The sequence below is a fragment of the Epargyreus clarus genome, unplaced genomic scaffold (genome assembly GCF_041222505.1).
Source record: "Epargyreus clarus isolate Ecla_fem2 unplaced genomic scaffold, WU_Ecla_fem_2.2 ptg000006l, whole genome shotgun sequence".
Taxonomy (NCBI): domain Eukaryota; kingdom Metazoa; phylum Arthropoda; class Insecta; order Lepidoptera; family Hesperiidae; genus Epargyreus; species Epargyreus clarus.
The window spans coordinates 5,006,344-5,020,679 of record NW_027332214.1 but is presented as its reverse complement, the minus strand read 5'-3'; the positions used below and the strand labels follow the sequence as shown (position 1 = coordinate 5,020,679).

The 14,336-nt window shown below is 33.6% G+C and overlaps 2 protein-coding genes across 2 annotated transcripts; one reads left to right on the top strand and one right to left on the bottom strand.

Annotated features, from left to right (window-relative positions):
* The first annotated feature begins 41 nt into the window (after positions 1 to 41).
* On the top strand, positions 42 to 7,298 carry Afti (aftiphilin). The gene is made up of 4 exons (XM_073073753.1): positions 42 to 365; positions 1,405 to 2,660; positions 2,994 to 3,180; positions 4,546 to 7,298. Exons 1-4 carry the CDS (start codon positions 272 to 274, stop codon positions 6,090 to 6,092), a joined length of 3,084 nt encoding a protein of 1,027 aa, XP_072929854.1. The 5' UTR covers positions 42 to 271; the 3' UTR covers positions 6,093 to 7,298.
* A 254-nt stretch (positions 7,299 to 7,552) lies between these two features.
* On the bottom strand, positions 7,553 to 11,533 carry mtTFB2 (mitochondrial transcription factor B2). The gene is made up of 7 exons (XM_073073754.1): positions 10,915 to 11,533; positions 10,626 to 10,767; positions 9,614 to 9,753; positions 9,082 to 9,231; positions 8,551 to 8,690; positions 8,176 to 8,340; positions 7,553 to 7,754 (listed from the first exon to the last, which is right to left on the bottom strand). The coding sequence occupies exons 1-7, from the start codon at positions 11,308 to 11,310 to the stop codon at positions 7,583 to 7,585; spliced, it is 1,305 nt and encodes a 434-aa protein (XP_072929855.1). The 5' UTR covers positions 11,311 to 11,533; the 3' UTR covers positions 7,553 to 7,582.
* Positions 11,534 to 14,336: the final 2,803 nt, after the last annotated feature.

Sequence of the window (14,336 nt, the reverse complement as noted above, 5' to 3'; positions counted from 1 at the left end):
ATACTTTTATACACTGGTAATATTTACTAGCTAATAAAAGTGTGACAGCTGTCGTTTTGTCAACTGTGGTTGTCGTCGTTCGTTTGTGGTAAAAAAGAAATTTTGTCAATTAATATGAACAGCTGTCCGAGCTTTAAAGTCATTTTTAATCGCATGTAATTATATTAGAGGTGAACCCATATCAATTGTGAAGGCGCCCAGATGTGTTTGAAAGTGCTGGATTAGTTGTATCTACAAAGTGTGCGAACAGAATTTCCGTGTTTTTTGAAGAATGTCGATTCCTCCACTTGTGTGTAGCACTCCTCCACCACTCGACCAGTGCGAGGATGATAGAAATACTGAAGATTTTGATATACAATACAATTGTAAGTAATATGTCATTGTATCTTGTAATTAAAAACCCAAGGCTTAAACTCATTCTAGTAAATTTTATATCTTCACAAGTCATTGTTTGTCTTTGTTTGAATTTGAGTATTTCTAATACTTATTGATATTGTAATATCAAATGATAACATCCAAATACTTTTCACTCTTAACATAAGGCTTTATACAATTCCTTAATGCAGTACCAACTTGCACAAGTAAGTCTTACCATAATGTCATTTACTGTTTTCCTTAAAGTAAGTAATACTTGCACAATATTTTATTTTACTTTGCAGTAAATGATCTAAAGTATCTATTGTTGTTTTTATAATGTTACTTACAGGTTTAAATGAAGGGAATTATAATATTGTTCCAGATGTAGTTGCATTGTACTATTTGATATGTATAAGTTGGTAATTTGGTACTTACATATGTCTTGGAGATAGCAACATAATTAGTTTAATAATAATATTTAATGTTTTAGCAATATTTTGTTGATACCAATTTCAATAAAATCACATGTATTTTGTAATCATCATATATAAGAAATTATCTGTATGTTTAAATGCATTGAAATGCAAAAGTATTAGCTTTATATGCAGATTTTCTGGCTCATGTTAAGACAGTGATCACATTAAATGCAATTTGAATATGGCAAATTGTCATTTGTCAATTGTTCAATATTATGTCTAATATTCACACCTGGGTACAAATGTTGACATAAATATATTGCAATAATGGTGGCACATTAAATTAGGGTCAAACTTTAAAGTAACACTGCTGTTATAAATAAATATTTAGTGATTTTAAAAAATTAAACTATTTCTAACAATAACATTATAAGTAAAAGTGATTTTACATATTACATGTAGTAGTCGCCTCATCGGCGTAGGCCTCTCCTAAACTTTTCCAATGCTGTTACTATTTTATAATGTTATTATTTTGATGTTGCTTCAAGTACCTTAGTTATGAATTATTTGCACAATAAATAGGTGTGATTACAGATAAGTTTATTAATGTTATGTTGAAATGTTGTTCCAGTATCACAAGAAGATGACTACGATGGAAATAACTACAATTATGGGACATATACTGACTATATTTACCCCACATCTACTTCTACAAATATACAACAAGGCTCATGGTCCCCTGATATCAGTAAAGATGCTGAAAATAAATTAGATAATAACTTGTTAAAAGAAAAGACGGATAGTATAAATATTTTACCTGAAAGCGACAGTTCCAGTGTAAATAAACTAGGATTTGAAGATGTAGAGGAAGATTTAAATTTGAAAATAGAAGATGAGAATGATGTAGTTACTGTTGAACAAAGTATAAATAAATGTGACCCAGAACCATTGGATATAGATAGTTCTAGCAAAGAATTGGACACATCAATGCATGTCACTGCTGTTATTGATAAGAATAAAGATGTTGAAATTTCTGCAGAGAGCCAAGTCTTCCCTTCAGCCAGTCTGGTTAAGGATGATGATTACCCATTTGAAGAAAATGCTCAACCTGTTTACGTGGAAGAGAATGCTGCTAAGGAAGACACACAAAGTACTTTTGATTTGGATGTTGAAGAAAACAATGTAAAAGTAACAGAAATAGAAAAGGGTCCAATGAGTACAGATATAACTGACATTCCTGTATCTGTTACAACAGTGATAGACCAAATTGATTCAAACATATCGGAAAACAAAATTGATGACTTGGTTGATGATGATTTTGGTGATTTTGATGATTTTCAATTTATACCCTCTGAAAACAATGCTGCTCCTACAATACAATTCTGTGATAATCCATGGGACAGTGAAGAAACTAAAGATTGTGAATTTGGTGATTTTTCTGCACATTTTGATGACACTGATGCCAATAAACAAACAAACACTGATGATTTACATGAAGACGAAACAAACATTGTGGAGCAATCTACACATGATGATGATAATGATGATTTTGGAGATTTTGATGACTTCAAATCATCATATAATGACAATACAGACATCACAGTGCTTAAGAATGAACCATCGCAAAATGTTCCAGTTTTAAATTTTCATTCCCCTGACAGTGAAGGTCAGATCATAGAAAGTATAAATGGTGTACTGAGTTCTATCTTCGCTTCAGAAATATCAGAACATGACAGTGATTTTGAAAGTAAACTTGACTCAATGCTCAATGAAACTTGGGGTCATTTGGTGGACATGGATGTCAGACAACCCTACATTGTTAATTGGAATAATTCTTTGGGACAAAAAACTCTTTTAAAAGCATTGTGTATTGATTCCCGAAACATAGTAAGATCACTTTATATATTTTGTACAATAATATCATTCTGTTAATCCAAAAGGTGGTAAAACCAATATGGTTCGATCAGAAACTATCACTGCTTCATACTGACTTACATATGTGACAGTCGCGTAAGCCTTCAGGAGTGGCAACACATCTGTAATAAAATTGGTGTCAGGTCAAATTCTAGTTTTATATAGAGTTGGTTATAGATGTTCATGGGTAGCAGTGAACACTACCATCAGGTGGACTGTATGTTTGTTTGCTACTTGGATCTTATAAAAAATAGACTATACACTCTTGTATTAACATATATACATATACACATACTTTATTTTTAGTTATTTGGACCCAAGTGGAATAACGGTATGCCAAAATATGCCGCAAATTTGACGGTTGCGCCACTACAGCCCCAAAAACCTTTTACGACGACGAATACAGTTAATTCTGAGGACCAGAACCCAGATAAGAACACAAACAAGGAAACTAGCACATGGACAGATCCTTTCACGTCTGATGGAAAAGAATGTAAGTTTCTTGTTTATTTATTCACATAAACAAATTGATTGAGTGGTTTTAAATCAGCATTTCTTAGTTGATTACTAATATTTCAGAAAAACCTTTACTGCTAATATGTAGCTGTAAATTATAATTCTAAAGTTATAGGCTATGTAATTTATATAATAACTTTGTTATTAAAATAATACAATATACTAACTTGGTTTCCAGTAATTATTTTTCGACAGATAATTGTACAGCCTTGCTAAAGAGATCTGTAGATGCTACTAACAAGCCGAGCTTCTTGAAGTTTTCTTACCACTGTAAAATTCTTTTGCATGTCTTGCACATGGATACACATCATTCACTTTTATCCTTACCGCTTGGTCCAAAATCATATCCTATAGACACCTATGCTGAAGCCTTACTCCTTGACTTAGAACATCTAATGGCTACCCTAGATCAAATGGCTCACAAACACTCCTCTTTCAAAATATCAGATTTACTGTCACATGGTAAGTGATGTAGGTTTAAGTTGCACTTATAACAAATTTGACTGCACATAACACATATGTCTTTTGTATTAAATCTCATTTAAATATAGGACGCAAAAAAAATGTGACGGTTGTGGAATTCTCGGAAGGTTTGAAACGAAATTGCTGGGTTCATAATTAAAGAAAAACCAATAATTCATATGAGTTTCGTTATTAAAAACATGTAGTTCACCTATTCACACGAAAGGCAACAAAGTCTATAGATACGCGTCACGCTGCACGCACATAAGAGAGTAGAGAGCAAAGATGTAGTGGGGGCATGATGGCATAATACAGTGTCATGCCTTTTACGATTACGGTATACGCGGCTTGCCCCCAAAGCGCCCCTTTAGATGTTACACTACATAATCTGGGGACTGACGATCAATATTGTTAAAAGTTACTCTATAAAATTATATAAAGTTAACAGAAAAATAGAAGACTTGTATTGTTTCATTTTATGTTTATACTAGTAGCAAAGTGTGTTACTTCTTTTATATGATGATTAATTAGTAAGTGGACCAAGCTGACACAGTAAAAAGTATGACAATTAAATCAGTATACCCACATGAGTAAATTGCCACACAGAATAATTGCTATAAATTAAATGTATGTATTCTCTTTAGTAATTAATATACTTACTCATTCAAAAATAATATTTTTTAATAATATTCTAAAGATCATGACGCTGACCCAAAAAATCTGGGACATTCCTATTCTTATTCACTAATTAGAGTAATTACAAATATGAATCATAACATTATTAATGTTATTATCTACATTAATTTAATTGTTTTTGATGTTGTTGACAATACCTATCTTATATTATGAAAAAACTAATATATTGACTATATAATTTCAGCTTGTAACACGGAAAATGGAACGTCAGCGACTGTAGCGAGACCAACAAATTTAGATGTCTTTACAAACGTAATACCACCAGAAATGAACAAGATCTATTCATCTACGTTAAGCGTGCAGCCTATCCGTCAAATTAACTTGCCTGATACTCATATATTTACACCAACAGACTCTGAAACACCCAGATCTAAGACTATACACTATGACCGTGGACCACCTGTTCTGGTGCCATCAGAAGACAATCATCAAAGAACTGAAACACAGTCCCAGACTAAAAGTGAAATGACCGTAAATAATTCTGCAAATGACGAGGACTATTGGGAATTCCAAGATTTCAAGGGTTCTGTTGGTAGTAAAAATGCGTCGAATCCAGAAGAAAAAGTTGTGGACAAATCAGATATAAATGCAACAAGTAAAAATACCTTGCCCACAATCACTGGCAATTTCCAGACTGATATACTTCAACCGATTAAAGTTGAGCCGATTACGCCTGCACTGAATTGGCCTGCTCCTGGTGAGGTCAAAGAAACTTTTGACGATTTTTCAGATTTCATATCAAACACTTCATGGAATAACGACAATGTTAATACAGTTAATCAAACAGACAATCAATTGACCAGTAAGCAAGAAGCCGAACCTGTGTCGAAAACAGTGGCTTTAGATGACGATTTCGAAACATTCCAATCTGCGCCAACTATAAAATCTTCGACTCTGGCAGAAAATAATTTACATAATATTAATCAAAGTACTGCACATATTGATCACCACAATTTAAGTGAGGTCACCCAAAATATTACCGAAACTAACGACATATCTCATATTACGCATTCCAAAACTGATAATATTGATACTATCAAGACTAAAGAGTCTTTTGTTCAAAATCCAGCCCCACTCACAGTCACTAATAATGTATCTACTGTTAAGGAAACTAGTATTAAATCATCGCCAGTATTCAGTTCAGTAAATCAAAACATTAATGCTACTTTATTACAACCGTCCATCGCTAGTACGAGCGGATCACAGCGGAACCAACAAAAAACCGGTCAAATTCTACAGCCACTTTCTTTAGAAAGTTATTCTCAGATCAATTGGCCAAATCCAGGAATCGATTTGCAAGACTTATCGCGATTTAATCCCGTGGAAAGTCTACAGTCATTGAAAACTGAAGGTAGCACAGGAGGATCCAGTAAAATGAATTCTCCTGCTCATAAAGACACTAATACGACTCGCAATGAAATTACTGACGACGACATTTGGGGCGACTTCGTGTCGAGTAAACCCAAACAACTGCAGACGAAAAAGTTGCCAGTGTTTGCAGATGACGATGAATGGACAGAGTTTGTATCAAGTCCTAGTGTTAAACCCCAAAATGGCTTAAATACCATTAGTTATAATGTACACACGAATTTGAATATGCAAAAAACTTCAGGTCAAAATAAATATCCTACAAAAAATAATCAGATACCACTGGATATCCCCACATTAAACTATGTTACTAAATCAAGTAATCGCGGACTGTACAATGATAAACATTTTCAAAATTTATAACAATACCTCAACCATTTGCGGTTTACTATACATGTACTTAATTAGAATATATTAAGATATTTGTAAATATATTGGTGGAGGGTTGAAATTATTTTAGTATTTATGATTTTATTTATTTCAGTAATATTTGAATATGAAGCAATAAATAGCTCGGACTATGTTAATTTACAAATATTAATTATTATATGTACAGTTTCACGTTTCGTGGCCCTGTCATTAAATTATAGGAAATCTATAATAACATGTATTTTTATAGTATTAGTATTCTAACAATATTATTTCGTAAATGCTGCTATTCGTTTCACGTTTGATTACCTTCAGTCCTAAGGTAAATGATCTCTCCTGCTTTACGTAAGGAATGCTTTTAATTTTATTCTTTGCACATTTAGTTAAAACAATAAACATACTCTCATGTTATGACATTTTTACTATGTTTATTTTGGGCCTTTTTCTACCACGCGGCTTAGTGCCCGCGTGCGATGCCACTGTCAACTTATTGTTTCATAGATACTTTTCCTGTCACGAATGTTACGCGTATGCAGAGCGCGGAATAACTACAGCGGAGACGTAATGCGGGTAACATGCACCCGTATGTAAAGCCGCGTGACAAGAAAGAGGGTAGTATAGGGTAAAATGTTATTGATATTGTGAAAATTTTGTCGGTGAAAAAGCAATAAGAAATTACACAATGTTATAGTTACCTCGAATGAGAATTAGAGGATGTGTGTGTAAATGTAGTAAGTTGTAAAAATATCACTTTTGTACCTATTGAGGTTTAGTTTGTGAATATTGAAAATATTACACTTGTTCAATTTGGTATTTGTATATATAAAGAAAGAATTGTATAAATTGTAAACTAATTGTAAATCATCACAGTAATGAAGTACTAAATATTAGGCACTTTATTTAGATTCCTTTGGAAGTCATCATTTTGTAATACATATTATTGTTACCATCGCTGGAATTGTTTAGGTAAACATTTAATATGAGAATATATTTATGTTAATGAATAAAATATAACTTATATTTGAATTATACATTATATTGTATTTAGCAGTAAATTTCATCAATATGAATGAATAATAAAATTTAAATTTTCATATTGATTCTTTTACTATCAGTAACAATGTTTAACACAGATTTTAGTAATGTTCAGTTACACTTTGATTGTTATTGAAATGTAAATAAATCAGATAAAACACTTTATATCCTTTTGTAATGTTTTATTTTTACAAGCGTTTATTAAAACTGTCTGTCGTCAGCATATGTGGCTCGAATTTTGCAACTGAATTTTAATTCAGTTAGGCCCAACTGATCGAGCTGTAATTCCGCATACACGATGGTTTGGATGCCAATGTATATCTTAGAGAAGTCATTCTAAATCCAAAATAGCGGACTAATAATATACCCCATAAATGGGTATCAAATGAATGGATTTGGTGAGAAGAATACGAAAGAGCTTTAAAAAGTTTTTTAATATAAATATATCATTAAATATTTTCCGGATCGTTATCAGTGTCCGAATGATCAATATCGTCTATATGAGCGCTTATCCTGCTGTTTTTGTCGTCATCATCTTCAATCGCCGACACAAATTTGGGCAAATTATTTTCCATTGTTGCCCTAAATGGGCATTGCTCGAACTCTGGCCATGATATAAATCTAAAATAGAGAATACATATTATGGGTAGAAATTGGTGCTATTATGACATTGATTGCCGTAAGTCGCTACTGATGCTTTACTACAAGATATTATATAAAAACTTCCATAATGAGTTGACCATAGGCCTTACCTATATTCATGGAGGGCTATTTTGTATATTTAGCAATGAATTAATAACATATAAGCGATTTTAGTTGTGTAGTGTGGGTTCAAGCTGCCACGGTGGAAATTCAATAACCGTTTTCAAAAAGCTGCTGTGTCGCGGCTGTGACAGCCCTCTAGCCACACGACTTTTAGCCGCCGCAACGCTATAGTCCAGTTCCAACACAACAGCTAAATTGAAAGCGACCTAAATCTAAACCCTCGTTCAAATTACACATTTTATTATTCCACAAATAGCTATTTTAAGTACAAAATCACCTTTTAAATACGGTTATCTTCTGTCGTAAATTCAAATCGCCAAATTCGGTGAAAATAGTCATATGTGGTAATGGAGCGTCGTGTTTGTCGGGTGATAAGTTCTTATTAGTGTCTGGTGGATCTTGGCCCGTAATCAACCAAACACCGCAACCAGGAATCCATTGTCTGAAAAATATTTTAATATTATTATTTTTAATTTCACATAATACTTCATGTAATTGATTTCTTTACCATTCTTATAATGTTACTTGGCTTCTCTCATAGCTCGAGGACGTCTTGCTAGAGCTCAGTAAAGCTAGCATGCAAAAGGTTTAATTTCGAAATCAATTAATTAACGCAGCTTTATTTACCGAGCCATAAAATGCCTTTACTTACTCTAACAAAGGAATGACCCTGGATGACTTGGAGAATGTATGTGGTTTGAAGAAATACCAAAACAAGGGCAAATACTCTGGTGGACAAGGTAACTTTTCTTTTTGTGTAATGTTGACTAGACATAAGCAATTCTCATCTATCTGTAAAGAGAGAGAAGAAGATTCATTTTGAATACATTAAAAAAATGCCCGCAGATATAGTATGTTATTTTTATTGATTGTACTTTTTTATGAGCTACAAGTAGCAAAATTCAGTCTAATTGATGTTCAATTGATCACTGCTGCTGCAATTGGTTCTTCCTGACTTTCATTGATCACAGATGCATTGACATTTCTGATTACTAATGGTTAATTCTGAGAAATAAAGTCAGTTGGCATTTAAACTTACTCTTCCACTAAATGGAAGAGCTGTCCCATACTAGAAAGTTGAATACATACTCATTGGAGTAGCAGATATATTTTGAATTTGTATTACATGTAGGACTAACCTAAATTTTCCAATATAAAGTTACTATAAAAATATATACTTTACCACTGAAAGTTTTTTGTCATTTGAGGAATGAGTCCAGGGCAGAAAGTGTACTTTGGGTAATTTAGTTAGTATCTTACAGTCAAATAAGGATTGAAACAGAGCTGGAAGTGACTTATGTTTACCCTGTTGCACTGTACTATCTGTTAAAAACTGAAACAGTAAATACAAGTATTAATTACATTATTTAAGTTTGTCTATTTAGTTAACTTAACGATTTTTAGGTATATTGGGGTAATATCGGCGCTGGGGTAAAACAGCAGCAGCAAATAACACAGTATAAAATAAATCGAAGAACAGGATAATTAATTCCAATTTAAAAAGAAATAAACAACTTTCTTGAACTGCAATTTTAATCATTCTACTTTACACCAGCATCTATGTAAGCTCGACTTAGCTGTGCTTAGTGAATTCATTTAATATTTTAACCAATTAAGATTTTCGTTACTCTTTCGGTGTTAAGTAAATGTAATAAATAATAATCAATACAAGTATTTTAAAATCCAAATAAAATAAATAGAACATTATAAACTACCTCATAGTGGTGACTTGGCATGGTGATGAACAGATCAGGTCTCCCTAACTGGTTACCAGTATTATGAAAAATAATTGTATTAATTAAATGCTTCATAAAATTAAGGCCAGGCATTGCTCCTATGACTTTGATAATTCTTTCTGAAAATAAAAATAAAATATGTGTAAGTTTACTCTGCAGGTTACCTTTATTACAAAACTTAAAATAAACAAATAATTTAAAATATTTTATATATTGTCTTATATATAAAATTGTCATGTCACAATAAAAGTGCTCTGTATAATCATATTATAGTATCTACTCTCTATCTCTCTATCTATATAATAACCTATTTTGAATAAAAAGGAATGATTTTTGATTTACCATACTCCTCCGACATGGCTTTACCAATTTTCACCAAATTTTATATGCATATTCTGTAGGTCTGAGAATTGGCTACTATCTATTTTTCATACCCCTAAGTGATAAGGGTTGTTCACCCTTAACATTTTTTTATTTATATGGCAACACAATGTTTGCCGGATCAGCTAGTTTAAATATAAAACTATAATTAAAATGTGAAACTAAACTATGAAGACTAAATATGAAACTAGAAAGCAGCAGAGGTTTCGATTTAACTCGACTAATTTATCAGATCAAAATCCAGATACTATATAAGAAAAGCTATTTCCAGAATTTTGTTTAGAGATTCAACAAACATTTTACTTTTAGCATCAGCAATCATCAATTACTTTTGGGTCAGGGCCCACACAAATAAAAGCCAAAAATACTACATCAAAAATAATACAGCTTAAATGCAATTACTAAATATTTGTTTTCTTTGCTAAAATGATTATGCAGCATTGATGCAATTGCCATGCAAATGCTAAAACAAACTAGTTTGCTAGAGCCATTACACATTTACTTGATCATGGTGGGCAGTTTGGATAGTGGCAAATCCAAATGACAGGTCTTAATTATAGTGTCTCTACTGCATTAATAGTTTTTATAAAACATCTGTTTACCAACCAACCATTATCTTCAGTAGACAAAGTACCCAATAAATCTTTTACTCTGTTTCCTCCATCCATTTTATCTTGAAATGCCAGCTTCCACATACCAAAAAAATCTGCTATTTTATATTTCACTCTCCCTGGATATTGTTTTTGCAAGTCCTGAGAAATATATTATAAATACATATAGGTAATTGTAATGAATTGTAAATAACAATGTAACAATTTTAAAATAATTTACAATAATTCTTGCTTGCACGGGTAGATAACTTGAAGATCACAAATAAACTAAATAAATATATGACTTACATCAAGTATTGGAGCAAAATGATTTGATGTTTCGTATAGATACAATTCTCTTTTGTGCATTTGCAATAACTCCTTGGTTAGGATGCAAACGCCAGGATTCACTTCTACAATTGGAGAACCATCATCTAATACATTTTTGACTGATTTTGCGATCTCCTTAGCCGTCTTTTCATTGATCAAATACATACTTTCAGGTGACTTGTATTTCCTCAACAGTGATTTAGGTAAAATCTTTTTTATGTTCTCATATTCAGCTGTACTTTCTAAATATGTAGTTACATCAGAAGCGAGTTTCTCTGGTTTCTTTTCAACACTTTGTTTATTTATTTTGGTCCTGAACCTTGCTGTTAATTTTAACGGATTACTAATTAAAACTATCCTCGAACCGGCGATCATTTTGTAATGAGTTTCATATAACTGAAGCAAACACGTTGTAAACGTTTTATCTTATAATTTCTATCTATTATTTTAAAATATAAACACCGTTAAGGGTAACTTCTACAAGTTACTTTTTTATGTTTGTTTTGTCTCCAATTTTCAATATAACCCTACTTTCTACTTTGAAGATCTATTTAGTTTGACACTTGACATGACGGCTCAACAGCTGACCTGTCTCGATATTATGTTGCCAGATTGCAGTTTAGATACATTTGATTTTAAAGCATCTTTACTTGCTTCATATTAATATTTTTTATAAACTTTAAATAATTAGTACTTAGTGTGTATTTGAATTAATTATAATGATATAAGATATTGTATATGTAATATATTTAGAGCCGCTGATTCTAAGCCCGAATGTGAACATGTAAGCATCTATATTTTTTTAAATATTGAAGTAGCAAACGAGCATAACGTTTTCCAACCCCAGCAAAGATGTAAGTCCTATCCTACCTCGGCCATAAATGCCTTTCTTATTGCTGCCACTAAGGACTAAGTTAGAACGCCTCGCATAAGCAAGAGGCGGTGCAAACGAAGCGATGCGGCACCGCATCGCAAAGATCTAGCCGTATTAGCGGACACACGGGCAGTGCGGTACCGCAACAGCGAGAGGTACAGACTACAGAATATTTGACATTAATACGGTTGCATACTATTAATAAAATCGATTCGCGGGTTGTAAGTTGGAATGCACCGTGTGGCGTACCATGAATATGTAAAACGCCAGAGAGACAACGTTCCGATACCGCCCCGTCGCCGCAACGCGTTGTGTGCATCCAGGGCCGGGTTTAAGGGAGGGCAACCGGGGCGGCAGCCCGGGGCCTCCACAAAAGACGGACCCCCACGATAGAGACGTCGGAATTTTTTTCTTAATTCCGACTAGTAAACACTAGTAAAAAAAAATCTTTTCCTATGATATTTTTTTCGCTGTTTTCCCTTTATCTACAGTACTTTGTACAAACATGAATACTAGAAGAATCTACCTGCGATTCACAATAAAATATTTATTGAAAAACTCAACGGAAAAAATTGTTCATTTTATTCGGAAAATAATTTGGGGCCAGGGGACCTCCACTCCTTTGTTGCCCCAAGGCCTCTAGACCTCTAAATCCGGCCCTGTGTTCATCGGCACTAAATCACCCTTGCCACATTATTGAAAGCGGAACAAAGAAGCACAGATTTTTAGGCAGATAAAGGTGTGGCACAAAGGGTTCTATTACCTTCAACAATGCTAAAAAATCAAGCATAGCATTAGGTATTGTTGTTTCAGCGTGAACATACCTAATTATGTCGGACATTAATAAAAAATTAGACAACTGCGCAACACTAGTTGAACTAGCTTAAAGTTAGCTGCTATGTAATTGACTCAACGTCTGAATGCGTACCAATGCACTATTTGCCTTAATTATTACATCAAAATATTTACCTACTATATTATTATTATTGAGTCCTATATCGAATTGTAAGAAACTAGAATCTTTCGTGGTCTGAAGCCACTTGCCTAATAACAGCAACGTTAAGCACAGCACAACTGTGCACAAATTAGAAGGTCCTATACAAATGACACAAGGCATTGCAACTTTAGGACTCCAATATATGTGGTCTTATTTCATAAGTTTTGGGTCGCAATGGCTAAATTATGTCAGGTAGTTAGTACCTACATCTGAATCTCAAGTACTGGTGATCATTTTGAGAGTGTTGGTGGTGATTGATAATTATTAAAATATACAATTGTAACCAAAAAAGCAAAGTGACAATATTTCGACACTTATTCATAATTTCCGTACCAATTCTGCACCTACCTACGTTGCGATACTTCCTCATTTGGTTTAAAGATAGCCGGAAGACGTTTTCAAGCTCTGACACTTGCTTATGTTATTGTGTGTATATTGTGAAGGTTAAACCGCCCATTTTATTTGTTATCCTGTTTCCTTATTAGGGATTTAGAAAAAAAGGGAACGTCATGGAAATTAAGTACAAATACCTAAAACTAACTAAAGTATCGAAAGCCCTTTGGCAAAGAAAATATATCACAGTTAATTATAATAGGTACCTAAATTGTCGAGTGGCGACTGATAAAACAATCCTTTAATTTAAAAATATTTTTATGCGCTTATTTGTACACTCCTTTGCAAAAAAAACGGGCGGGTTTGATTTTTTAACATTATTGGTAATAATTTAGTTCTTCAGAGGTTTTAATAGCCAAACTATGTTACTGGCACTTAATAAAGAGTCTGGGTATGAAAAAAAGTTCATTCCAAATTCAAAACTTTTGTTTTTTAAATTATTAATCCCTTTTTCATTTTGTGACACTTTTCGCGGGTTTGCGGTTAAAAGGTTATCAAGCAACTAAAAGTAACTTTTCGTTATTTTTAGTACAACAATTTATGTTTATCGCATAATTCTGCCTTATTGTGACTTAAAACAGATATCTTTGTGTCTATCGTAATGGCAGAAAAAGCAATGAGAGCTAGTAAAATTATAGCGCTGCTGGAAGAGGGGTGTAGCCAATGTTACGTCTCACAGCGGTTAAACGTGAGTCGTTCAACCGTACAAAGAACCTGGACTCGATACCAAGAGACAGGTTCCGTTCAGAGAAGGCAAGGTTCTGGGAGAAAACGTTGCACACAGCCGCGAGACGATCGCTTTTTAGTGACTCAGGCGCTGAGGAACCGCAAATGCAGTTACATAGACCTCAAAAGAAACCTTGAAGAGGTACGAGGAGCACAAGTTAGCCTATGGACTGTGAGGAGAAGACTTTTAGCTGCTGATATACGTAGTCGACGACCAGCGCGGGCCCCCAAGTTACTCCGTGAGCACCGGATTGCGCGGTTGAGGTTCGCTAGAAATTGCCTATCTTGGACACCAGGTAACTGGAGTAGCGTACTCTTCTCCGATGAGGCTCGAATTTGTCTGCATGGTGAGGACCGACGTCGGCGAGTGTTACGAAGACCAGGGGAACGCTATGCCGATGTGTGTTTTGA

Excerpts from the sequence above, each read along its gene's own strand:
- Afti (XM_073073753.1), top strand. The coding sequence starts at position 272 with ATGTCGATTCCTCCACTTGTGTGTAGCACTCCTCCACCACTCGACCAG. Across the intron at positions 2,661-2,993 it reads GTATTGATTCCCGAAACATA|TTATTTGGACCCAAGTGGAA; the intron begins GTAAGATCACTT and ends CTTTATTTTTAG. Across the intron at positions 3,181-4,545 it reads CACGTCTGATGGAAAAGAAT|CTTGTAACACGGAAAATGGA; the intron begins GTAAGTTTCTTG and ends ATATAATTTCAG.
- mtTFB2 (XM_073073754.1), bottom strand. The coding sequence starts at position 11,310 with ATGATCGCCGGTTCGAGGATAGTTTTAATTAGTAATCCGTTAAAATTA. Across the intron at positions 9,754-10,625 it reads TTTGTCTACTGAAGATAATG|AAAGAATTATCAAAGTCATA; the intron begins GTTGGTTGGTAA and ends TTTTATTTTCAG. Across the intron at positions 7,755-8,175 it reads AAGATAACCGTATTTAAAAG|ATTTATATCATGGCCAGAGT; the intron begins GTGATTTTGTAC and ends TCTCTATTTTAG.